The 22,486-nt window shown below is 47.0% G+C and overlaps 8 protein-coding genes across 8 annotated transcripts; 5 read left to right on the plus strand and 3 right to left on the minus strand.

The window, feature by feature from the left end:
- Positions 1-66: 66 nt before the first annotated feature.
- On the minus strand, positions 67-922 carry SPPG_06721 (dynein light chain 2, cytoplasmic). Its single transcript, XM_016754923.1, has 4 exons — positions 734-922; positions 344-567; positions 225-272; positions 67-162 (listed from the first exon to the last, which is right to left on the minus strand). The coding sequence occupies exons 2-4, from the start codon at positions 554-556 to the stop codon at positions 154-156; spliced, it is 270 nt and encodes an 89-aa protein (XP_016606368.1). The 5' UTR covers positions 557-567; positions 734-922; the 3' UTR covers positions 67-153.
- Positions 923-1,072: 150 nt separating this feature from the next.
- SPPG_09399 (uncharacterized protein) lies at positions 1,073-5,165 on the plus strand. Its single transcript, XM_016757562.1, has 19 exons — positions 1,073-1,299; positions 1,437-1,538; positions 1,611-1,790; positions 1,856-2,062; positions 2,132-2,279; positions 2,344-2,437; positions 2,504-2,561; positions 2,622-2,809; positions 2,891-3,017; positions 3,086-3,185; positions 3,247-3,454; positions 3,516-3,645; positions 3,707-3,844; positions 3,904-4,026; positions 4,086-4,210; positions 4,271-4,379; positions 4,437-4,574; positions 4,637-4,957; positions 5,015-5,165. The coding sequence occupies exons 1-19, from the start codon at positions 1,144-1,146 to the stop codon at positions 5,099-5,101; spliced, it is 2,739 nt and encodes a 912-aa protein (XP_016606369.1). The 5' UTR covers positions 1,073-1,143; the 3' UTR covers positions 5,102-5,165.
- A 61-nt stretch (positions 5,166-5,226) lies between these two features.
- SPPG_09400 (uncharacterized protein) lies at positions 5,227-8,320 on the plus strand. Its single transcript, XM_016757563.1, has 11 exons — positions 5,227-5,464; positions 5,526-6,140; positions 6,208-6,331; positions 6,395-6,522; positions 6,595-7,241; positions 7,300-7,504; positions 7,560-7,697; positions 7,757-7,818; positions 7,878-7,932; positions 8,000-8,052; positions 8,119-8,320. Exons 1-11 carry the CDS (start codon positions 5,234-5,236, stop codon positions 8,204-8,206), a joined length of 2,346 nt encoding a protein of 781 aa, XP_016606370.1. The 5' UTR covers positions 5,227-5,233; the 3' UTR covers positions 8,207-8,320.
- On the minus strand, positions 8,297-9,371 carry SPPG_06723 (uncharacterized protein). The gene is made up of 6 exons (XM_016754924.1): positions 9,320-9,371; positions 9,178-9,230; positions 9,008-9,103; positions 8,726-8,944; positions 8,504-8,662; positions 8,297-8,444 (listed from the first exon to the last, which is right to left on the minus strand). Exons 1-6 carry the CDS (start codon positions 9,362-9,364, stop codon positions 8,342-8,344), a joined length of 675 nt encoding a protein of 224 aa, XP_016606371.1. The 5' UTR covers positions 9,365-9,371; the 3' UTR covers positions 8,297-8,341.
- An 877-nt stretch (positions 9,372-10,248) lies between these two features.
- SPPG_06725 (uncharacterized protein) lies at positions 10,249-12,518 on the minus strand. The gene is made up of 2 exons (XM_016754925.1): positions 11,397-12,518; positions 10,249-11,338 (listed from the first exon to the last, which is right to left on the minus strand). Exons 1-2 carry the CDS (start codon positions 12,477-12,479, stop codon positions 10,538-10,540), a joined length of 1,884 nt encoding a protein of 627 aa, XP_016606372.1. The 5' UTR covers positions 12,480-12,518; the 3' UTR covers positions 10,249-10,537.
- Positions 12,519-12,612: 94 nt separating this feature from the next.
- Positions 12,613-14,452, plus strand: SPPG_06726 (uncharacterized protein). The gene is made up of 9 exons (XM_016754926.1): positions 12,613-12,967; positions 13,026-13,049; positions 13,107-13,188; positions 13,254-13,395; positions 13,456-13,504; positions 13,588-13,761; positions 13,829-13,925; positions 14,001-14,061; positions 14,131-14,452. The coding sequence occupies exons 1-9, from the start codon at positions 12,691-12,693 to the stop codon at positions 14,410-14,412; spliced, it is 1,188 nt and encodes a 395-aa protein (XP_016606373.1). The 5' UTR covers positions 12,613-12,690; the 3' UTR covers positions 14,413-14,452.
- A 484-nt stretch (positions 14,453-14,936) lies between these two features.
- On the plus strand, positions 14,937-17,100 carry SPPG_06727 (uncharacterized protein). The gene is made up of 8 exons (XM_016754927.1): positions 14,937-15,291; positions 15,380-15,433; positions 15,516-15,647; positions 15,718-15,793; positions 15,852-15,927; positions 15,995-16,298; positions 16,359-16,486; positions 16,557-17,100. Exons 1-8 carry the CDS (start codon positions 15,176-15,178, stop codon positions 16,868-16,870), a joined length of 1,200 nt encoding a protein of 399 aa, XP_016606374.1. The 5' UTR covers positions 14,937-15,175; the 3' UTR covers positions 16,871-17,100.
- Positions 17,101-17,450: 350 nt separating this feature from the next.
- On the plus strand, positions 17,451-21,255 carry SPPG_06728 (potassium/sodium efflux P-type ATPase, fungal-type). Its single transcript, XM_016754928.1, has 4 exons — positions 17,451-18,030; positions 18,089-18,286; positions 18,358-20,341; positions 20,406-21,255. The coding sequence occupies exons 1-4, from the start codon at positions 17,752-17,754 to the stop codon at positions 21,068-21,070; spliced, it is 3,126 nt and encodes a 1,041-aa protein (XP_016606375.1). The 5' UTR covers positions 17,451-17,751; the 3' UTR covers positions 21,071-21,255.
- The last annotated feature ends 1,231 nt before the right edge of the window (positions 21,256-22,486 follow it).

The raw sequence follows: 22,486 nt of genomic DNA on the forward strand, positions 1-22,486 counted from the left end.
AGACTGAGAGCTTACGAACAGCCCAGATAATTTGGTGCCTTCACCGGGCATTAGAACAACTAGACATGCGAAACATAGTAATTTATTCAACCACAAGTGTATATAACATCCACCCTCTACATACTTATCCAACTTGTTGGTAGCGCTCCGCCACTATCCCGACTGTAAAAGATGTGAGTTGAGTGGGTACATATGGTCAGTTAAAAGGTGGAAAGGGCGCATACCTTGAACAACAGAATGGCGATTTGTCCGAGATAGAAGTAGATAAAGTGCTGCATGCGGAACAGAAATTATTCATCATCCTAAACACACGACATGGCCAGTTGGTAAACCAAGTTTATACCTTGGTCTCATGAGTTACGTAGGAACCAAAGTTTCGTCCTACGATACAGTGCCAGGTGGGGTTGTACTTTTTGTCAAATTCTCGCTTGATGAAGGCAGCAATATCTTTCTCAATGTTGTATTTCTCCATTGCTTGGGTTGCGCAGTCTACTGCGTCTTGTTGCATTTCTTCGCTCATGTCGGCGTTCTTGATGACCGCTTTCCTGTCTGACATGTTGACGGTGTCTGAGAGGGAACGGAAGAGGTTAGAAGGGGTCGACGTGAGAGCAGCGGGTACAGCCTAGCAGTCGTTCGTGACGCCGTCGCAACAACCGGCGATCAGAAATCGCAAGCTCGTCCTAGGCTGGATCCCATCCGCTAAGCCGAGGTGTGCCTGATCCACGCGACGTACCTTGCGCAGAATCAGGGAGAAAATATAGGACGTAGAGAGGTACAAAGACAGAAAAGTGTCGAGACAGAGGCTAGTAAACCAAGAGGTGATCAAGTGCTGTTCTTGCTGACGACGGGTCCCAGTGTACAGTCTCTTTGAGAGGATTTACGCGATGTCCCAAGTGAAGCTCTGTGCAGGCGCGAAGCGGAGTTGAACGCCTGGACAAGGAACGGTCTGTCAAATTTCGAATGCACATGACTGTGCCATCTGTAAACCAACCGTGCCACGGCGGGGCCATATGCTGTCACGCACGTGATACCTGTGGAGTCATCCAATTCCCGATCACCCAACTTGCGCTTTGGTCTGCATCTGCAGAACGAAACATTGTAGGAAAGCTACAGCCGAGTTCTGCCTATGTCCTTGCGAATTAGATGCAGTCAGCAGCAGCGACCTTTGACGGTCTAGTGGTGGAGTTGACGAAATGTGCTCCTCCAATCGCCGGTCAAGCTAACCAAGAATCAAAGAGAATTTCGATATTGGGGGATCTAGTTGCGCTATCATATCCAGTGAAGGCCTGTTCAGCGGAGGTGGGTGAACACAGGCATTTTGAATGCAAATTGTTTAGATTACCTGGAATGTGGTAGTGGAGATCTGTAGTATATGCCAATCATGCCAACATCGCCTATTTTGCTGCTTTCTGTTCATATATTTTATGTTTGAATAGAATGTCCGAAAATTGGTAGTTTACGGTCGCAAGTACTGGAATCATCCACCGGCCAATGGCCTCTTCACTGATCTGCTATTCCAGCTATTTAGTAAACAAAAGGTTCTTCACGACCCAGCGTGGTGGATTTCACGATTGCTCATATATGCTGAACCTTTACTTCATGAAACAAAGATCAGCCTACCTACCCTTGACATACAGCAAGAAGTGATAGGGCAGTGTGTAGATTTCCTACTGTCTGCCTTGAAAAGCACAGGAATCCCAGGAACCTCACGGATTGATGGGGATTTACGATTGAACGTGCTGAGGACACTGGGAACTGTATTGTTTGAAAATGGAGCGGCATGCTTTAAGGTCTGCTTGTAGTGACTGGTTCATTCCATCTACAGCATAGCTCAAGTGTGACCGACTTTTTGTAGTCTCATTCTGCACTCCTGAATGCCCTTACTCCACTGGCTTCAGAAGGCAGCACTGATGATGATCCTGAAGTACGCCGAATGGCACTGACGTGCCTTGGAAACCTTTGTGTCAAAACCGGCACGAAAGGTGCTAATTTACAAAAGGAAGTATACAATATTCTGATGCGAAATTTAGTCGGCGATGTTAGTGAAGAGAACACGTCCAAAGTACGCATTTTGATTCAGAAGTGTAGGGATACGATCTACCTTCATTATTTACAGGAGGGTCATTTTTAGGTGGTTAGCAGCGCTCTCCGAGGTCTACAGCTACTCATTAACGAGAACAAAACACTTGTCCAAGATTCCGCGCCCACTCTGCTCTCATTTCTGCAGCAGTACGGCTTAGCTCTGCCAACGAATTCGCACTCCTTCACAACTACAGCCTGTAAGCATTCCAGCCCACATATGGTGTGGTGATTCCTCAATCAACCCATTACCTTCGTAAACAGCTGCCAAATTGATCAAGAAGCCGCCACGGAGCTTAATGACCATCCCATCAGACTCTGAGTTTTCCGATGGAGAGATCGGCCTGCCACGAAATCGGTAAGGTTTCGCATATGGACGGCCAAGCAACGTACACTTCGACTCACAGCTTCTCTTACCGGTCAGGCTCCGGGACAGTCGCCTCCAATTAAACGCCATACTATGTTTGCAGGCCCTTGCCAAGGTATGAAGAGGAGACGATGAGGTTATCCGATATTCATTTCTCTTACTTCCCTTCATGCAGGCACAAGCAAAGCTTGTATACCCGTATTGGTTCAGATTCTTACCAGATCCGGTGGAAGGGCCTTCAGCACCGTCCCTCATATCAGTTATGCGGGACAGTGAATCACCAAAAGTGCGTCATGCTGCTTGCGCAGCATTGATGGCGTTTCTAGAGGGCTCAAAACAGTATCTGTCTGTCGCAGAGGATAGGTATGTACTCTGTATTGAGAGAAGAACTCACATTATGACTATATGCGAACGCCAGAGTTTTAATCTAGCATTCGCGAGTAGCACGATCAAGACAGCGTTTACATCCCTTTCCCAGAAGCTGGCTGAGCAGCTACGGGAAATTCACCAGGGCTTGCTGAAGGCCGTGAAGGAAGAAACACAGCCTCTGCTCCTGACACAAGAGTTGAAAGTGGGTGGCTAACATGTTTCACTTTGGCTGACTGGCGAAGTAACATTGGTTATACTTGGGCTCCGTAGTGTTTAGGAGTGCTAATCAAGAACTGCACATATGATCGTCTCCGTCACAACTATAGACAGGATGCGTATGATGCCGTTACGAGTCGCATAACGCCAGAGGGTAAGGCTAGCTTCAGCGTGTTGTCATGTCGCATCCCAGTTAATTTATATTTTGCCATAAGATTTTGGCATCACATCATCTGTATTGGAATGCATTGCTGCGTTGTTGGACGCCGGGACGCCATTATTCTCGACTCCTCAGGCGGACGGTTTGTACGCATTGTTGGATATGGTAATGGCACTCGCCAAGAAGCCCGAACACATTTCAGTACGTGTTGCAGCCCTGGATGTGCTGTGTTCTGTAGCCAGAAATGCTCCGGATGTCATTGGGTATATGGCGCGCTTGGAACTCATTGAGAAACGGCGCATCGAGACTCATGTTTGATGATAGAGCCAACTGGTCGAAATTGGTAGATATACTCGTGGATGCGGAAACCGATGCCAAGGATGCCGTCAGGGCGGCTGCTCTAAAGCTCCTAGAGCAATATACCCATTCTTGCGGTGCGAAAGAGGGTGTGCAGGTGAGTGCATTCAGAATTCAAATGGCTGGAATTGTGCTGGATTTTGACAATGATTTTCAAGGTACCACCATTAAATTGGTGGACTGATCTAGTAGACCATCATGTGCAGACCGCGATTCAGGATACGTTCTACGCTGTACGGTCCCTTGGTTGCGATTGTTTGTCGCATTTCCCGTCAATTATATTCGAGAACTTGCCAGTAGGTTGAAGAGACGGTTCTTACTGACACATGAGTACTGGCCTAAATTGTAGTATCAGCCCAAGAGACAGTATGCTTGTCTGGCTCTTGCATTAGGAATGGTGCAGGATGAGGATCACACTGTACGGGCAGCAGCGTGTCGCACATTGGGAGTCTACGTTAGTCATCCCGCCGTGATGGAGGTATGATTATCGGAAGCGCCTGCATGATTTGCTGGCACAATCCTCATTATTCAAGATAGGATGTGCTTTTTTTGAATGACGTGGCTACGACAATACCTCAACTGGCTACCGATAAGAACATTAACGTTCGAATCCGAACCAGTTGGGCGCTGGCGAATTTGTGTGATGCCTTGGCATCGGTTGGGTATGTATGCTGTATTATCATTGTACGGTTACTCGCAAGTGGTTTACACCTCATGCACAGAGAGAGTGCGCAAAAACAAGGTGTGGACCTTGCAGAAGTAGGAATTACACATGAGACTGTTGTAGAGATTATTCGGGCAGGTCTAGCTGCTGCAAAGGACAATGACAAGGTACTTGTAAAGTGTTGTCCCCGTGAGATGTTCAAATTGGACTTAGTTGCAGTCCAGTGTCGATCGAATGGCGTAAGAGCACTGGGGAACATTGTGCGAGTGTGTCCTCCCATGTTATTGGTGCGGGAAGCCGAAAGATTAATCAAGGAAATTGTTTTGGTTGTCCTGAAAAATGTAGATTCTGGGTCGGTCAAGGTATGCAAAGCCCAAATAGTTCCGTTCGTCAGTAGCCCGCATTGAGTTCTGACATTGCACAGGCACGATGGAATGCTTGTCACGCTCTTGGGAATATGCTAAGAACAGATGCGTTTCCTATTGGCCGAGCCAGTTGGACAGATGCCGTATACGAGTCTCTCATCGGAGCAGTTGTTACTTGCAAAAACTTCAAGGTCCGGATCAGTGCTGCTGCTGCGATTGCCGGACCCACGACTCGCGATCGGTATGGTACCACTGAGCTCGGCGCATCTAGAAATATTACAAAGTCCATGCAGGCCATGGTAACAGGATTGGAGAATGCTAGTAATCTTGATGATGCCGCTTTTGGAGAATTCAAGTACGGAGAGCAACTGTCGGATCAGGTGAGATGACAATTGACAAATCTAGCCGTGCGGCATGATCTTAATATTTTATTTTAGCTGCAAAGTACGTTGACACACTTGCGAAATGTGTTGGGCGCAAATGATTTGGAGATAAGAGGAAATGAAGGTAGAATAGAAGCATAAATTTTGTACAAAAGCAACAAAAGAATGATGGCTGGCCAAGCGCTTTGGTCATGCGATGCGCAGACCGGTTGAACTTGATCATGGAACTGAGCCACGACTTATGACTCAGTGGGGGATTTGGGTCCTTTTGATATGGGCTTTTCAAGTATTTGGTTCATGCTTCTCATCACAAGATCTATATTGGCACTCAACCCGAGTAAAACTTGTACACGAACTGGGATTGCTGCGTTTACCACCTTCGTGTTACCGCAATCTACTAGTATCATTCCATCCTTGACGTGTCCAGCCATCGCAAGCAAAGGAATGGCCACCGCTACAGCAACGGTCCCAGTGCCACCAGTGGCAAAGAAAGTTCCCTACAAGGTACCGTCTACGTTGTTATAAAGAAAAGATGCAGCTCTTCTCATATTAATTTTACGCATAGCACAAGTATTTCGGTGTTGAATATGACGATCCTTACCATTGGCTGAAAGATATGAACAAGGAGAAGCGCTCCGACATTATCGACTACCTTAACGAGGAGAATGCTTACGCAAAGACACTCCATCTTGAGCCCAATGCCAAGCTGATCGACACAATTTACGATGAATTCATTTCTCGCATTCAGGAGGACGACTCTGATGTTCCGGTTTACAAAGAGCCCTTTTACTACTACAAACGCACAGAGAAGGGGAAACAGTACTCCATTTATGCCCGTAAGAAGGGATCCTTGGACGCACCGGAAGAGATTCTGCTCAACCAGAACGACTTTGACCACGAATTCCAGTCACTCGGGTTTTACCGGGTCAGCCCAGATCACAGCATTTTGGCGTACAGTTTGGATACTACCGGCGATGAAATCTTTACAATTTACTTTAAAGACTTGAAGACTGGGCAGCTTTTTGAGTCGGATACCATCAAGGGGGCCTCTGAAGAAGCAGAATGGACAAATGATAACAAGGCGATCTATTACTCGGTCTTGGATGAGATCCACAGACCTTACAAGATTTTCCGGCATCAGCTTGGAACCCCTTCTGAGAAAGATGAGCTCATTTACGAGGTAGAAGTCGCTAGAAACAGGTTCCATCGCTGTGTGATTGCTCACTTTTCAATTCCCGCTCGGTTAGGAAAAAGACTTGAAGTTTATGGTGGGATTGGAGAAAAGCAATTCGCAAAAATTCATCTTTGTATCTGTGGGGAGCTCTTTAACCAGAGAGACCCATATTCTCGACGCGGACGACTCCAAAGCCAGTAAGTGGTCATATATGATTGAGTAATGTATGGTAGAAGTATATAACGAGGGATCTGCAATAGAGCTCCGCGTGTTTCAGCCTCGGCAGTTCCGTCATAAGTATTCTATTGACCACCAAGGCGACAACTTCCTGATTTTGACTGATGGTGGGGGCAAATATTTGAATTTCAAGCTCTGCTCTTGCCCATTGGTTAGTTCCTCACTTTTGCGTCCGTTGGCGTCGTCGGAAATATTATATCTAATCACATTATCTATTTGTTAGGACAAGACCGACGCTAGCAACTGGGTTGATGTTCTTCCGTATGATCCTTTGAGGCATTTAACTGGCGTACAGCCTTTCAAGGGTTTTGTCGCCCTATATGAGCGCTCAGATGCCCTCAAGCGTATCCGCATTCTTGAAGCCAATGCCAAAGGGAACGTAGATGGCTCAGCATCGTCATATTACCTAGACTTTGACGAGGAGCTTTTTACGGTTGGTGATGCGGGAACATCCAAGCAGAACTACGATTCAAATATTGTGCGATTCACCTATACTTCGATACTTACCTCTCCGCAAGTCTTGGAGTATGATGTGAAGCAAAAGGAGAAGAAACTGCTAAAACAACTAGAAGTGCCCAATTTTGATCCTTCTCTCTACGCGATGAAGCGCATCTATGCTCCCATCCCACCGGAAACGGCGGCGAATGCGCCGTTCGATACTCCCACCCCGGATCGCATTCCCATCTCGATTGTCTACAAAAAGGACTTGTTCAAGGGCGATGGAACCAACCCGGGCTATCTTTACGGATATGGGAGTTATGGTATATCTATTGATCCCAGCTTCAACTCGAAGCTCTTTAGTTTTGTGGATCGCGGATACGTATACGCTATCGCTCACATCAGAGGTGGCGGTGAAAACGGTCGTGCATGGTGATTATGACGAATGCATTGTTATTAAATTACCGTGAGACTGACTTCTAATGTCCAGGTACGAGACCGGAAAGTTCAAACATAAGCGAAACACCTTTACCGATTTCATTGCCGCCGCCGACGAGCTGGTAAAACAAAAGTTCACCAGACACGATATCATGGCGATCGAGGGCCGTTCCGCAGGCGGCTTATTGATTGGTGCTACGGTCAATTTCCGACCTGACGTAGCAGCTATTGCTGTGGCCGGTGTGCCCTTTGTAGATGTAAGTATTATGTAAGATCTGAGCAGCATATGGAGACATTCCAACAGGTCCATAGGTCATCAACACCATGATGGACGAGAAGATTCCATTGACTGTGAACGAATATGAGGAATGGGGAAACCCCAATGAGAAGGACTTTTTTGATTATATGTTGAGTTATTCTCCTTACGAGAACCTGAAGAGTGGTGTACAGGTACCCGTTTTGTCTTGATGGTTGTACACGCTGTGCAGTGTCTCACATGCACCATTTAGTATCCTGATATGTTAGTCAAGGCCGGATTAAACGATCCCCGTGTACAATACTGGGAACCCAGGTAAATTGTTAGAAATATTCTCGGCATCTTTCGACTTTGGTTGATTGCCCTCTTTCCAGCAAATGGGTTGCAAAGATGAGAGACCTGGGGGTGGACAAAGGAAAGGAGGACAGGGTAAGTGCACATGACCTATTCGTCGTCCTGGGTACTTGATAGTTTAACTATAGTGATGACTGATTAGGTCATTGTGTACGATTGTAAAATGGGCTCAGGTCATTTTGGGCATTCCGGAAGGTATGGGGAGGGTTGGCCGCGACATGAGTCTGCCCAGAAGAGTACATGTCTTAACTTTCTTTTCAGGTATGCCTATCTCAAAGAGGTTGCCGCCGATTACGCATTTGTGATCAATAGACTCGAAAAGCGGATCAAGGCACAAAGCCGCTTGTAGGGTAGCCATTAAAGAGACTTCATGCATAGATGTAGGTGTAGATGACCCAGGTAGACAGGGCCTAGAAGCAATGGCATCATGAATCAACAATTTACCGTCATTGCGACGAGCATACTTCTCGGTCGCAACAATTTTTTATGAATCTTGACGTAAACATTTACTATATATCTCATAGGATATTCTCGCTGCCCGGCGAGGAGGTAAGTGTTTACTGGGTGAGATTCCATCCACATCGTAGCTACAGATGAAGACTCTTCAGTATGAAGCTTGAGGAAATGGAAAGCATGATTCCAGTACCCAAGCTTGCGATAGAAGGTGATCGCCGCCTCGTTGCTTTTAAAAACGGTCAACATGGATTTCTCCATATGATATTTTCGACCGACTTCTTCTAATATTCGCATGAGATGAGCTCCTAGACCCTTTCGTTGAAAGGAGCTTTCTAGTTGAAGTTCGTAGCTGTGCCGGTCGATTGTTAATATCGTTGCAGTCGGTCACGTAAATGAACAGTCTGACAATTACCAATAGATAACAGGGATTTGCTCGTCCTCTTTATCATCACTTGAATCCTCTCCACTTTCAATATCATCCGCACAATAATCCTCCATCACGAACTGGAAATAGAGGAACCCCGCTAATTGTCCGTCGGAAGCCTGAGCGATAAGATACATCGCATGTTCTTCACTCATTTCAGCCAGTTTGTCTTCATCAGACCATCCTGTATCTTTTGCCGCTATGTATCTATTCAGCATAATCCATCAAAAGGATGTTCTAGTAGGTACAACAAAGCGTGTCCACTCTTACTGATCGTAAAGGTTGCGTTTGACGAGGTTGAAGGCCCATTGGTGGAGATGAGAAGGAAGATTGCAGAGAGAGTAGAGTGTTATCGTTATAGGTTGGCTGTCAATACGTGGAAGGAATAAGTCACCGCTTTCCAACGACAAAATATTGGACGGTAGAGCGAATTAACAAACCCATTCGTCGGATAGTGTAGTGGTGTAGTGCAACCCAGTAACCAGTTATCCGCCTAAGGTGTTGCATTAGTTCAATGTGGCGGCTGAGCGAATACCAAAGACGACAGATGTCGCATTTATTTTATATATCTGTTCTACATACTTCATTAGCACTTTGCACCAAGCGCTTGCCATCGAGTCTTGTCATTTCGTTCTGTGCCCAAGCACACAACCTGTACAGTAGAAGGAGGCTTAGCTACGAGCATCTGCACGTGAGTTCAGTATAAATGAATTTCACAGCCACTTGCGATAGGTTGGTATTTCAAGTGAATATCTTCCCAGGGCAGCAAGTACGAGACCAGCGCAATGTCTATCGAGGACGAGGAACTTGCTGAGGACGCATACATTTGGGCAGAAAACAATCCGCAACGCAGGGTGGCGAAACTCTTGCTGCGAAAGTTTACCTATCAGGTTTGGTTGCTATCAATGGGTATTCGTCGTGGGAATCACGTTCAACGCCATGCAGGAGTTGCAGACACTACAAGATGCTTTGATTGCTAAAAGTGTTGACGAAGCATACGTAGTGTGCGCTTTAGATACTCGCAATTTTGCAAGCTGGCTCCGGAAACGGTGTACAGCTGCAAGGTAAGCATTGCTCCCCTGGGGTCAACAAAATCCAAACGCATAAATTACTGAGACTCTGATACAGGTTCTCTGAGACACTTGATGCACTTTGCAGCTATCGTGGACTTGATCCAGTACGCCTGGTGTGATAAGAACCTTTGTCCCCTAATGATCTAATCGGTGTTCCCCAGACGTCTGAATTTTACTTGTCCAACATCGAGTCGCCTTACGATTGCCAAGAGTACATGAGCCTGCTATTCGACGAAGAGAAAATCAATGGCTCTTTGGCAAAATACTTGGATTGCGCGGGAAAAATTGGACAATTTGGAAAGCTGAGAACTGCACTACGTTCAAAGGTTGGGTATGATGGACATAGAGGACGATATTATCATCTAACACCTTTGCGACAGCCAAAGTGCGTTCACAGGATTAGGTACTCTCCCAAATCACTACGGCGACGATACTATTACAGTGGGAAGCCTTAGCTATTACTTTCATATCGGTAGCACCAACGAGACACTTCGTATTGACAGTCATGGAATGTTACCTATTAGTATATTCTCTTTTCGTCGCATTTAGCAATAAATATTCGCAACGTATATTCGCAGTCATATGCATACAATCTCACAATGTAGCAGGCGATTTTCACAAGGTTGTGCTGACAATGCAGCGTCCAAATCGCAATGGTGGAAGTGCTTATGTGCATATTAGCAAATGTACGGTCGGCCACAGCCGCGATGATGCGTTTTGCGTAATCTCAACATGATCTGAAATACACTCCTGTAGCGTACTTGCCAACAACAATCTTCTGTTCCGCTCGAACCTTCTTTCCACTTCCAACCTCAACAACACCGCATGGTGCTAATTGCAACCGTCCTGCATTTTCCGACACCCACCCAGCTGTCATCTCGATGGGGCCAGTTCCCAACTCTTCCTCTACCACACCCAAGGCAGCCTCTTTCAAATCCTCGACAGGGTCAGCGAGATGGCTGTATGGTATTGCCTTGGGATATATGGGTACAGCGCTATTCGACTTCTTTCCGTCACCACGGCCTAATTGCTCATTTTTGTTACATCCCCACACCAGGACATCCCGACCATACTCCTGGGGTTGTTCCGGTACGCTCGGCTTACTACCGAACCAACTCCGCGGAGACTTTGTCGTGTCGTCCCCAGTACCGTTGTCTAATACCGCAGCGCAATGTGATCCATTTGGGCTAACGGCGATCGCATAAATTCCGATGGGTCGAATACGGCGAGCGATTTCATCATATTCGGAAAGGTTTGATAGCGTCTTGATGCGCACGGGATTTGCTGTCATGTGCGAGTATGATCCATTCCCAAGTTGTCCATGAAGTCCTGTTCCGCACGCAAGGACGTCGGTGGACTCGACACGATTCACCACGAAAAAGGATGTGTTGCCTCCTGCGGCGATGTCTGTGCATGCGGCATCTAGAGGCTTTGCACCTCTGTTAGGCGGATTCCAGATTGCATCTACCTCCCGGGGTACCGCCAGGTAAGGTTCCTTACTGTTGTAATCAGGTTCGGATGCCAATTGCTGTCAACGAGAGATCATAAATATCGGATAGCGGACACACTAAAATACCTCAACCTACCCCGAAGCCATTGGCTCCGAATGCAAAGACTCGTCCATCTTTCGTCCTCACGAGTGTGTGATTCTCTCCGCACGCAGCTCGGTCGAAAGCCATGTCGTCCAGTTTCGACACGAGATTGAATTTCACTGCCCAATCAGGATGTTCATCATTCTCCTTCAACAGAGCAGTTGGTAGGTCCGCATGCTCAAGGCCAAGCTGCCCATATTGATTGCCCTTGATGTCGGATGGTATGGTGAGAACTTTGCCGCGACTTGTGATTGCCACGAGATGATGTGCACCAGAGGCAAGGGATGTGATTTTATCGCCTCTGGATACTTCTGACGGCAATGTGAGTTTCGTTATGCTAGGAGCAGATGCCTTGAGCGGCCACCATCCTCGTGAAGTAGTCTGTGCCTGATCAGATGAAACGCCGTCTGCACTCCCGCTCCCGTTGCCACTGAAGCAGAAGACCTCTCCAGATCGCGATAATGCATAGACCTTGTTATTGGTGCATGCCGCCTGCACAAGGTCCTGACCTTTCAAGGTGACTTGTGGTAGGGAGGACAGGCCGTCAGCGGTAAGAGGTGCAGGAGAGTTTGAATGCCATTGCCACAAATTTCCATCCAAGTCGATCGCGGCTGCATAGGTGTCGCCAAGTACTAGGTCCCTGAAAACTTTACCAGCAAAAAAGCGAATGTTCTTTGCTGAGGAGTGTTTCGTCTCAGAGGCAGAGTCAGTACCCCAAACATAAACTCCCAGATGCTTTCTAGCGTCCGAGACTTGGTCTTTCTGTTCTACCGATACAGGTGTAACACCCCCAGGAATTTGAGGCCTTTCTGACTTTGCTTCCGCTTCAGTATGAACCGAAAATGTAAACAAACAGACGCCTACTCCGGCGCCAAGAATGAAGGTGATGATACGGAAGGTACGGGGACTAGGTCCTGTAAAATGTGGGTGAGGGGTCGGAGGAATGTCGGACGGTCTCGGCGTTGTACCGCGCGGCTGGGGTTTTCGCGGAACTGGTTGAGTGGCCATGAAGCGATAAGTATTCGAAAAGCATGGCTGATATTGTCGGCCGCAACGACGTAATACTGCACGAAGCATGCTGTTAATCTTGGTAGCCTTGCAGATCTGAGATCTGGACGCAAACCTGCTCAGTCTGAAATATACAGGTGGCGCAGCTGTTGAGTCATCATTCCGATCTCGTCAGTTGTTTTGGGCAACTTGCCTTTGAGCCTTTGAGCGAATTAGCTCCACTACCCACACGATATCTACGGTTCTCTTTCAATGTTACAAGACCGGCCTTCCAGTTAAAATGAATACGCTTACGGCCATCCTGGTCGCACTTCCGCTTTTGGCTGTGCCAATTCCGTTCCTCTACGCACGCTCTCTGCCAGCCCTTAAAAAACAGGAACTTTTGTACAAACTCTTCTGCTCCCCACTGGGATATTACATGACGTTATTTGCACGAGATCCCGATGCAGTGCCACATAGACAGGTGCGGAGTGTCAATAAAAAGGATGGACAGGTCAAAGTGGTGCCTGTGCCCTATGGAGAAGACAATTATGGGTATATAATTGTCAACGATGCAGGTTGGTTGAATGGTTGTGCATCTTGATAGTTTTCGAATGTTAACCATATTTGTAAAAGTCGCGGTGGTAGTAGATCCTGGAGGTATCAAAATCTTGCCATAAGATCTAATTAAGACGACTCTAATCTACCTGATTGTAGATGCCCACAGGATTCAGCAAGTGCTTCAAGCGGAAGCGCCAAACGTCCAGTTACATGCTATCCTCGTCACTCATAAGCATTGGTATGCAATAGGCGAAAAAATTCAAACGCATTTCGAAGCCGCTTGTCAATACTCAATCATTACAGGGATCACACTGCAGGAACCGCCAGCCTAAAGGCCAAACACAAGAATGTAAAAGTTTATGGAAGCACAATAGACTTTTCAGACTCTTGGGTAAATTGGTGGTGGAAAGTGGATCATTTTGTGAACGATGGTGAGACCATTGTGGTAAGGTGCAGGATGGATTCCCAGGCCGGAGCAATTGCGAATCACTGATGAGCGATGTAGGTGGGCGATATGCGATTCCGTGTGATTGCTACACCATGTCATACAAGGGGTATGGTCTTTGCTCTCAACGTCTGCAGGGTCAACGCTGCATTCGAGGTTACTGATGAGGTTGTCATGCTGGCAATGCGACAGGCAGCGTCATGTATTTATTAGAACCAAGCCCTGGTGATACGGCGGGTCAATCTAGACAGCGATCTATAATTTATTCAAGTGACGATGAAGATGACGCACCAGTAGCCCCTCATACCGCTGTTGAGGATGAACCATCATTGTTCACAGGGGACACTCTTTTTATAGGAGGTTGCGGTAAGTAGCTTTTGAGCTGTTCTTGAATATAAGCACGGCTCGTTTAAATGAACATGACTTAAATCAGGAAAGTACTTTGAAGGCGATGCGGTTGATATGTACAGTGTCATCGAGAAATTGAGACCGCTGCTAACCGCGCAGACCCTAGTTTGGCCCGGACACGAGTGAGGAATCGTTTTACTTTCAACCGTCAGTTCTGGTGCCGGTCATTGCTGACGCAGTGTGCGCGTTCATCGCAGATATGCAGAAGCCAACCTCGCTTTTGCTCGCGAGCTTGAAACAGGCAATATGACCCTGCAGGTATTTGCATGTTTCACCAGTACACCCATCTGAATGTTGACTCAAGTATGAACGCATGTGGAACATTAGCTCAAACATCAAGAAGCAAAAGATGCCACTTACCATCGGTACGCGACGGTTCCCTCCACCTGGAGCGACGAATCTTCGTATAATCCATACCTCAGAATCGATACCCGTGCAAGAAGGGGCGAACTGTGGCGGAACGTGCTGCGAGTGGCCGAGTATAAAGATAGGAAACGTGTAGAAGCCTCAGTACGGGAGAAATTAGGCGACACGACCGAAAATGAAGTGGCAGTCGTCATTGGTTTATTGAGGATTTTAAAAGATGGGTGGAAAGGACCTTCTACATAGAGAGCATTTGTAAAAAAAACACATTGACACTCAAACGTTAGTACTTGACAACCTTAGCCTAGCAATTGGCTCAGTGGTAAAAGGCTCGAATGATCACCATTTCGAACCTCAACTTGCGCAAATTACAGTCACTCTAGACAAAGTTTTCTTGCATGGAGGTGATCTGGCTGGTCTGCACCTGCAGACTTGACGATTTGCTATAGAAAAACGTGTCCGTTTGAGGCGCTCTGTGACATATCACCGGCAGAGCAGTTATAGGTATGACGCGGATATTTTTTTCAATAAGTGGCCAGTCACTGTTGTTGTTGGTTCAATATTGCTTCCAATATTGCTCCCCAATAAAAGTCCATGTAGCCAAACTACCTTGAGATTAAGTTAAAAAACAAGGTTGAATTTAAGATACGTTCTGCATGTGGAATTTAGAATGGGTCGCGTGTTACACATTTAAACTCAGCGTGGCTTAGGATTTATAAACCCAAAAACAGCAACATTCGCCCCTTATTTGTTTCGGATCAGCAGTCATCACCATTCAAAGCCCCCCCTTCCTCGCGTGTTTTTCCCTAACCCACCTGCCCTCTCCGCCGCCCTTCCCCATTTTTACTACGTTTTTGAGGGGGTGGAGATCACGCCATTGAGGTTGTCCGTCGTTCTCTTCCGTTTTGCGAACTCGCCTTTTTGCGGAATCTCTTTGAAACGCAAGCTGTCTGAAGATCACGATTGAAGGAGGGTCCGGTTGTTTCTGTCGCGTCCGTTGGAAGTCACCATGTGGGATCAGTATGGTGGGCATCAGCAGGCGGTGGGTTATGGGGACCAGAAGACGACATTATGGATGGGTGATTTGGAACCTTGGATGGACGAGAATTATATTAGGCAGCTTTGGTAAGTGGGTCCCCCGATCGGCTGATCTATACTCGTGTCAAAGGCACGTCAGTACACTTGCTGATTGCTGGTTTCTGTTATGGTACAGGATGTCTTTGGGAGAGACAGTGAACGTGAAGATGATCAGAGACAAGATCACCGGGTATGTAGTACCTGGCTGGGAGCCGGCTTTCTATCGTTGACATTACTGTATCCAACCGGGCCAAACTGACATGCCTGTCTAGAGGAAATGCGGGATATTGTTTCGTAGACTTCATGAATAACGGTGCTGCTGTTAAGCAATTGAATAGCGTCAACGGAACATTGATTCCAGGAACAACTCGGATCTTCAAGCTGAATTGGGCGTCTGGCGGAGGGTCAGTGATGATTTTCTTATCTTCCATGTTTTGGTGGTTGAGAATACAGGAGCTGACTCAAAGTTTGTAGGAGTGATGACAGGGGACCAGAATACTCAATTTTTGTGGGTGATTTGGGGCCGGAGGTGACAGATTTCATGCTGCTGGTACGTCTGTATGAATCGAGCGATTCGGCGGTGGTCAAGCTGATCCTCTTGATTTCAGTCAACGTTTCAAGGTAGGTATATGACCTGTAAGTCTGCAAAAGTCGTAACCGATCCGAGTACCGGCATGTCACGAGGTATGTGCTTGAGAAATCTGACTTGTTGGGTTGCCCTCACGATACTCAATTGTTGCGTCTGCGACAGGATATGGATTTGTCCGATTTGCCGATGAATTGGAGCAGCAGCGGGCTATGGCAGAGATGCAAGGGCAATATTGTGGGTCCCGTCCCATGCGTATTTCGCCGGCCACCCCGAAAAACCGGCCTGTAGGGGCTGAACCTCGAATGGCGCAACCCATGCAAATGCCGCAGCAGGCCTATTACCAGCCTCCTCCACAGCAGCCGCAAGTACAGCCAGTTCAACCATATAATCAATTCAATGATCCAACCAATACGACCGTCTTTGTTGGCGGTCTCAACACGCAAATAACCGATGAAGAACTAAGGAGGTAAATATAAATTGAAGATCTAATGTTACTTTCCAGAGCACTGATAAGATTCTTTTATAGCTTCTTTGCTCCATTTGGTGAGATTATTTACACTAAAATTCCCCCCGGAAAGCAATGTGGATTTGTGCAGTTCGTGCACAGGCAAAGTGCCGAGCTAGCCATTCAGCAAATGAACGGGTTTATGATTGGTAATATACGTGACTTTAACGCATGCGTTTGTCTTGGCAATGACTTACACAGATTCCCTACCCATACTAGGAGGCTCTCGAGTCCGATTATCGTGGGGTCGATCGCAAGCAGCTGCTAAAGGTGACTATCGACCTCAAGTTGGACCGTACGGTCAACCAATGGCGATGCCAGCATCTCCGTACGGTGCGCCGGTCGCTCCGTATGGTGGTGCAGCGCCTCATGTCATGGGCGGGCCAACTGGCACCGCATCTCAATTGACAGAAGATCCGCTGCAACCTGTTCCTGTGGAGCGATCTAATGAGAACTACGTTTCGCAACAGGAGGAGCTCCTTGAACGGACTGATCTTGATAACGGATGGAGACAGCAAGTGTATGCACAGTGAGCGCGGGTTTCTCCGCGATAATGCTAATGGCAACTCCACGTGAACTGGGACTGTTTCCTAATTTCGGCGCTTTGCCATGGACGTGGGGTCAAGGTCTGGTCTTTTTGATTTTTGTCACTCGTATTTAGTGCATCAGCTTTCTTTTTTCTGTTGTGTTTTTTTCGGGGAGGTCATTGTCCTCTATTGTATTATACAGCCATGAGATGCAATAATATGGGTGCTATTTCCAATTGTCCATGTTCCTTTTTCAACACTTGTTCGATGATAACCGTGCTGTTCGCCGAGTGCGTCATGAGCAAATCCAAATTCCGCAATAAAAAATTACAGTTTTTGACTCGCGCGCGTGGATGGGCCATCCGTCCGCCTTCCGTTCAGACACTGTGGGGAGGCGTCATTTTCAGGATTCCAACCGGAAGCATTCCAAAGCCACGCGTGCGCGCACCTCCATCAACCATTGGCTAGATTTCATTTGAAACTGGGAAGATTCTCTCCTCTAAAACCTTAATCTTTACACGTGATTTTAAGTCCTTCTTTTGGCCACTCTTTTGCAGCTGTTTCGTTTTTTTTTTCTTGTTCAGAAGTGAACTTACGTTTATAAAAGCCGTCCGTTTGGGGAGGTTTTCCCGACACCTTTACATCACACGTGTAGCTGCTGCTCAAGGTTATTCGAGTCGACGCTGTGACGCTCGATTCAGCCTTTTTCCCTCGTGCGACATCTGTTTCCCTTTTGCTGAGGCAAACTTGGAAACGGTCGTTTGCAAGATAAAAGAGTTGTTTTACTCTTTACGAATGCGTAGTTGTTGTCGATACATGATTGCCGTCGTCGAAGCCCGTCACCTATTGCGTACCACGTCCGAATCTCCGATTGATTAACATTTGCTATGGCTGCCAAGAAGCAGCTAAACCAGGCCGGCGACGACGGTCTGAGGAACGACACGTACCTGTTGGATGTTGAGGAGGTTGTTCAACACCTCGACACCAACCTAGAAAAAGGTCTCACCGCTGATGAGGCCCAGAAAAGGATCTCAAAATATGGGGAGAACACGTTGGGAATGGACGCGGGTGTGTCCATCTGGAAGGTGTTTATAGCCAACTTGATCAACCCGATGAACTTTGTTTTGATTTTGGCATTGGCCTTGTCGTGCATTGTCAAAGATTGGGTATGTTCATAAAGTGTTGTCGTTTGTATGACTGGGTTCTGACACGCATTTGATGCAGGTTCAAGCTTCCGTACTTGCCGTGGTGATTGCTACAAACACTGCTATCGGATTCGCCCAAGAGTACAGCTCGGAAAATACCATGGCTGCATTGAAAAAACTGTCAGCTCCCACTGCCACCGTCTACAGATCTGGCAAACCCGAGACAATTTCTAGTCGTGAAGTAGTTCCCGGTGATATTGTTGCTGTGGAAGAAGGGGTAGGTTTTGATTTACGTACAGCGCTATGCTCGCTGTTGCAACCGCACATTGCTGATGTTTTCATCTACAGGATCAAATCCCTGCCGACTTGCGTCTATTTGAAGTGGTCAACCTCGAGATTGATGAAATGCTCTTGACTGGCGAGTCTATGCCCGTCCGAAAGATCGCCGACCCACTTGTTGCGCCTTCTGATGGATACATTTCAGTTGGAGACAGAATCAACTTGGCATTCAGCAGTACTACAGTCACTCGTGGTCGTGGAAAGGGTATCGTTGTTGCCACTGCCCTGCGTACCGAAGTTGGTAGAATTGCCAAGCTTTTGAATGATGGAGGAAACGCTGGAGGTCAGGAATTTGAAGAAAAGGATGACACCACCAAAGGAACTATTCTTCGGTTCATCAGAAAGCTTCCTGGGTTCAAGAAAACGAACAAAACGCCTCTCCAGAGAACGTTAGATCGCATGATGTTCTTGCTACTCGCTATTTGCGTGGTCCTTGCTGTGTTTGTGTTCTGGTCAAACGACTGGGAGTGGTCTGAATCTGTTGCCCTATATGCTGTGGCCGTTGGAGTCGCTATCATTCCCGAAGGTCTCCCAGCTGTTGTCACGGTTACCATGGCTGTTGGTGTGCGCTCCATGGCCAAACAAAAGGCTGTCGTCCGAAAACTTGTATCTCTCGAAGCGATTGGAATGGTGACCAACATTTGCAGTGATAAGACGGGAACCTTGACCGAAGGAAAGATGACCGCAAAAGAATGCTGGGTTGCCGGACAATCTCTCATTGTGGAAGGCACTTCGATCGATCCTACCAATGGTGGGGTCGCTCGTGATGGAAAGCTGTTAACGACTGAAGATATTGAAAAGGACCGCGTGCTTAATGAATACTTTTCGTGCGCCGCCCTTTGCAACCAGGCTTCCCTTACAGCGCCCGAAGACCCCACCAGCACTGACCTGTCCAAAACCACTTGGACCGGTATTGGCGATCCTACCGAAGTCGCTCTTCAGGTTTTGGCCCACCGAGTCCACATGGGCAAGCCAGATCTTTTGGAGAAGCTAAAGTGTACCTTTGTCGCCGAGATGGCTTTTGACCCCACCTTGAAGCGTATGACTACGATCTATGCGATCTCCAACAAGGAGGGTACTTACCAGCTTAAATACCACATGAAAGGAGCATTGGAACGTGTTCTTGAATGCTCTACCGGCTACTACGACTCTGAGGGTAACGTGCAAGACATGGACAACTCGATTGTCGAGCGTTCTCAGCAAGCGATGGAAGCGTTGGCTGACAAGGGTCTTCGTGTACTTGCTATTGCTCACCGTGACGAACAACATGGATCTAAAGATCTCCCTGTTTACGACGTGGTGAGCGACCGTCATCATGTGGAGCAGAATATGACATTCATCGGTCTAGTCGGTATTTATGACCCGCCACGTGCTACTTCTGCGTCGGCCGTCAAAGTTTGCGGTGAAGCTGGCATTGATGTGCATATGGCTACGGGAGATCACGCCAAAACCGCCACTGCTATTGCTCAACAGATTGGTATCCTGAAACCCGGCCAAGACCACCTCGTGTACACAGCCAACCGGTTTGATAACATGACTGATGCGGAAATCGATGCGATGCCCCAGCTACCTCTGGTGCTAGCGCGCTGCTCGCCTGAAACCAAGGTGAAACTTGTCGCCGCTCTTCACCGTCGTGGAAAGTTTGTTGCCATGACAGGTGATGGTACCAACGATGCCCCTGCCTTGAAATCGGCGGATGTCGGTATTGCCATGGGTCTCATGGGCTCTGATGTCGCCAAGGAAGCGTCTGAAATCGTTCTTACGGATGACAACTTTCAATCGATCGTTGCTGCAGTTAGGGAAGGGCGTAGGATCTTTGCGAATATTTGCAAGTTCTCGCTCAACTTTTTGAGTGGAAACGTATCCGAAGTCATTTCCATGGTCGTTGGATTGGCGATTCGCGGTAGCGATGGGGCTGCCTACTTTCCCATGTCAGCAATTCAGGTCTTGTGGCTCAATATGATTACCAGTTCGCCCATCTGTCTCTGTCTAGGTGAGTTTATACTACATCAATCACTTCTTGGAAGCAATAGCTCACCTTCTTTTTTAATCGCCAGCTCGTGAATTGGCGGCTAAAGACATTATGCAGCACCCTCCCCGTGGGCAACGTGCCATTAAAGAGCATCAGGATCGTATTGACAGTGGAGTCGACGCCGGCACTGCTGGCCCAGCCCCCAAAGCGAATACGTCCATTTTCACCAAGCGCTTCATGGTGGACGTGTTCTTCTACGGTACGCTAGCAGGTACGCTCTCCCTCGTATCCTTCATCATCTCCCTTGCCGCCGCGCCCAAAGGACTCCACGGATACAGCGGTGACCTTTGCGCTGGACACGACTATATTGAATCTGAATGCAAAGAAGTCTTTCAAGCTCGTGGCGCGGCCTTTATGGTCTTGAACACGATTCTTCTCGTTCATGGATGGAACTGCCGTCGTGAGAAGGAGTCTACCCTCTTTGGCTACGACTCGCATCCCAAGAACAACTGGGCCCTCTTTTGGGCTATTGTCGGTGGATTCGTTATCACACTCCTTACGCTGGTGATACCTGGCCTGAACACCAAAGTCTTTTCTCAAGAGATGTTTGGATGGGAGTGGGGTTTGGTTGCTGCATCGGTGGTTATTTTCTTGGCTGGTTCTGAGCTTTACAAGCTTGTCAAGAGGAACTTGGCGAGGAAAAGGGATTTGAAGCGGTCGGTTAGCCATGATTCGATCGAGATTGCATAGATGGGAAGGGATGGGGGTGGGGAGTCTTTACCAATTATATACTACGGAACTTACAGTAGGGGTGTATGTACACGACGAACTTTATGCAATGTGTTAGGATAGGAATAAAAGTCAAGGGACTATGTATTGAATGGCGCTTAATGATGATTGTATGGACATGAAAATATATGCCCCCTTGCCAGGCAATATGGATCCCCTTGTGGCATTTACAGCATCAAATCAAGGGCGATGACAATAACTTGTTTCTTTTCAATATCCGTGCAGGACCACAAAGATTAGAATGTGAAATTAGAAGAAGTTCCAAATGACCAGGTTAAATATTTTCTGTGTAGGCAGATATGCGAGGTAACCAAAAACAGATCAAGATTGAAACTTCCAATTCGAGAATATAGGAATCCAGCTTTGGCCATATTCTCACAATCCAAGTCTAGTACTTGGGAGTGCATCCTACGACGGGCTAGGGTTAGGGTAAAACCTGTAATACCGTAATATGATGGATATGATGGCTACCCATGCAACTTATCCTCTCCCCAGCTAATTTAACATGGAATTGCCAGATTATCTTTCTCGCTTCCAAAAGTTACCTTTATTACTTTTTCTCTCTGCGGCATTATTGTCTTTTCCCGCAATAGTCTTTGGTGGACCCTGACTGCACAAAAACGCTTTCATAGTTTTGATCATTCTGGTTAACTTGATTCTGATCGTTTTACTATTATGTGATTTTGTCGTCCCATTTAGGATTGGGGTACGGTTATATTTATTGCTTGTTTCTAGTGTGTCGTGAGAGGGAGGTGATGGGGAGGAAAACATGGGTTTGGGAGGAGAAAAGAGGAGATTATGAACAGCGATATGAACAGTAGTAAAAAGGTAAATGAAACTGGATATGACAACCCAATGCACACTCTTTTTGCTTACGTACCATCCTAGTTTTCTCGCATTTTCCGGAATGACTAAAAAGAAAACACTCTTGGGTTGTAAAAAAATAACAATAACCAAAATAGCTATGGTTCTAATCAAGATAGCCTTACAGAACGGGAGCATATTGATATCCTTGGGGAGATTTCAATGACGTTATGGGTATTAAAGGAAAAGGAAAATGTTGCTCAAAATAGTCACATATCCTCACATGCATTGTTTTCAAAAAAGCGGGGTGTCGATCGTTTAGATTGATACTTGTGTGTGGTTGATGCTCGCCTTTTTGCTTTTGAGACTTTTCTGACGAAGCGCGCTCTTGTTGAAAAGTGGACTTTGCAAAGGGGGGGTTGTCCCAACCTTGGTTTTCTTTTTGCCGCCATTATTGGCTCATCATCCTTTGTCGTTTCTTTTGGTTTTCCTTTTTTTTTATTATTTCCTGTTTTGTTCAACCTTTTGCAACTCCCCACAAGACATGCATAGATCCGGGTCATTTACAATGAC

The sequence above is a fragment of the Spizellomyces punctatus genome, assembly GCF_000182565.1.
Source record: "Spizellomyces punctatus DAOM BR117 chromosome Unknown supercont1.12, whole genome shotgun sequence".
NCBI classification, from domain to species: domain Eukaryota; kingdom Fungi; phylum Chytridiomycota; class Chytridiomycetes; order Spizellomycetales; family Spizellomycetaceae; genus Spizellomyces; species Spizellomyces punctatus.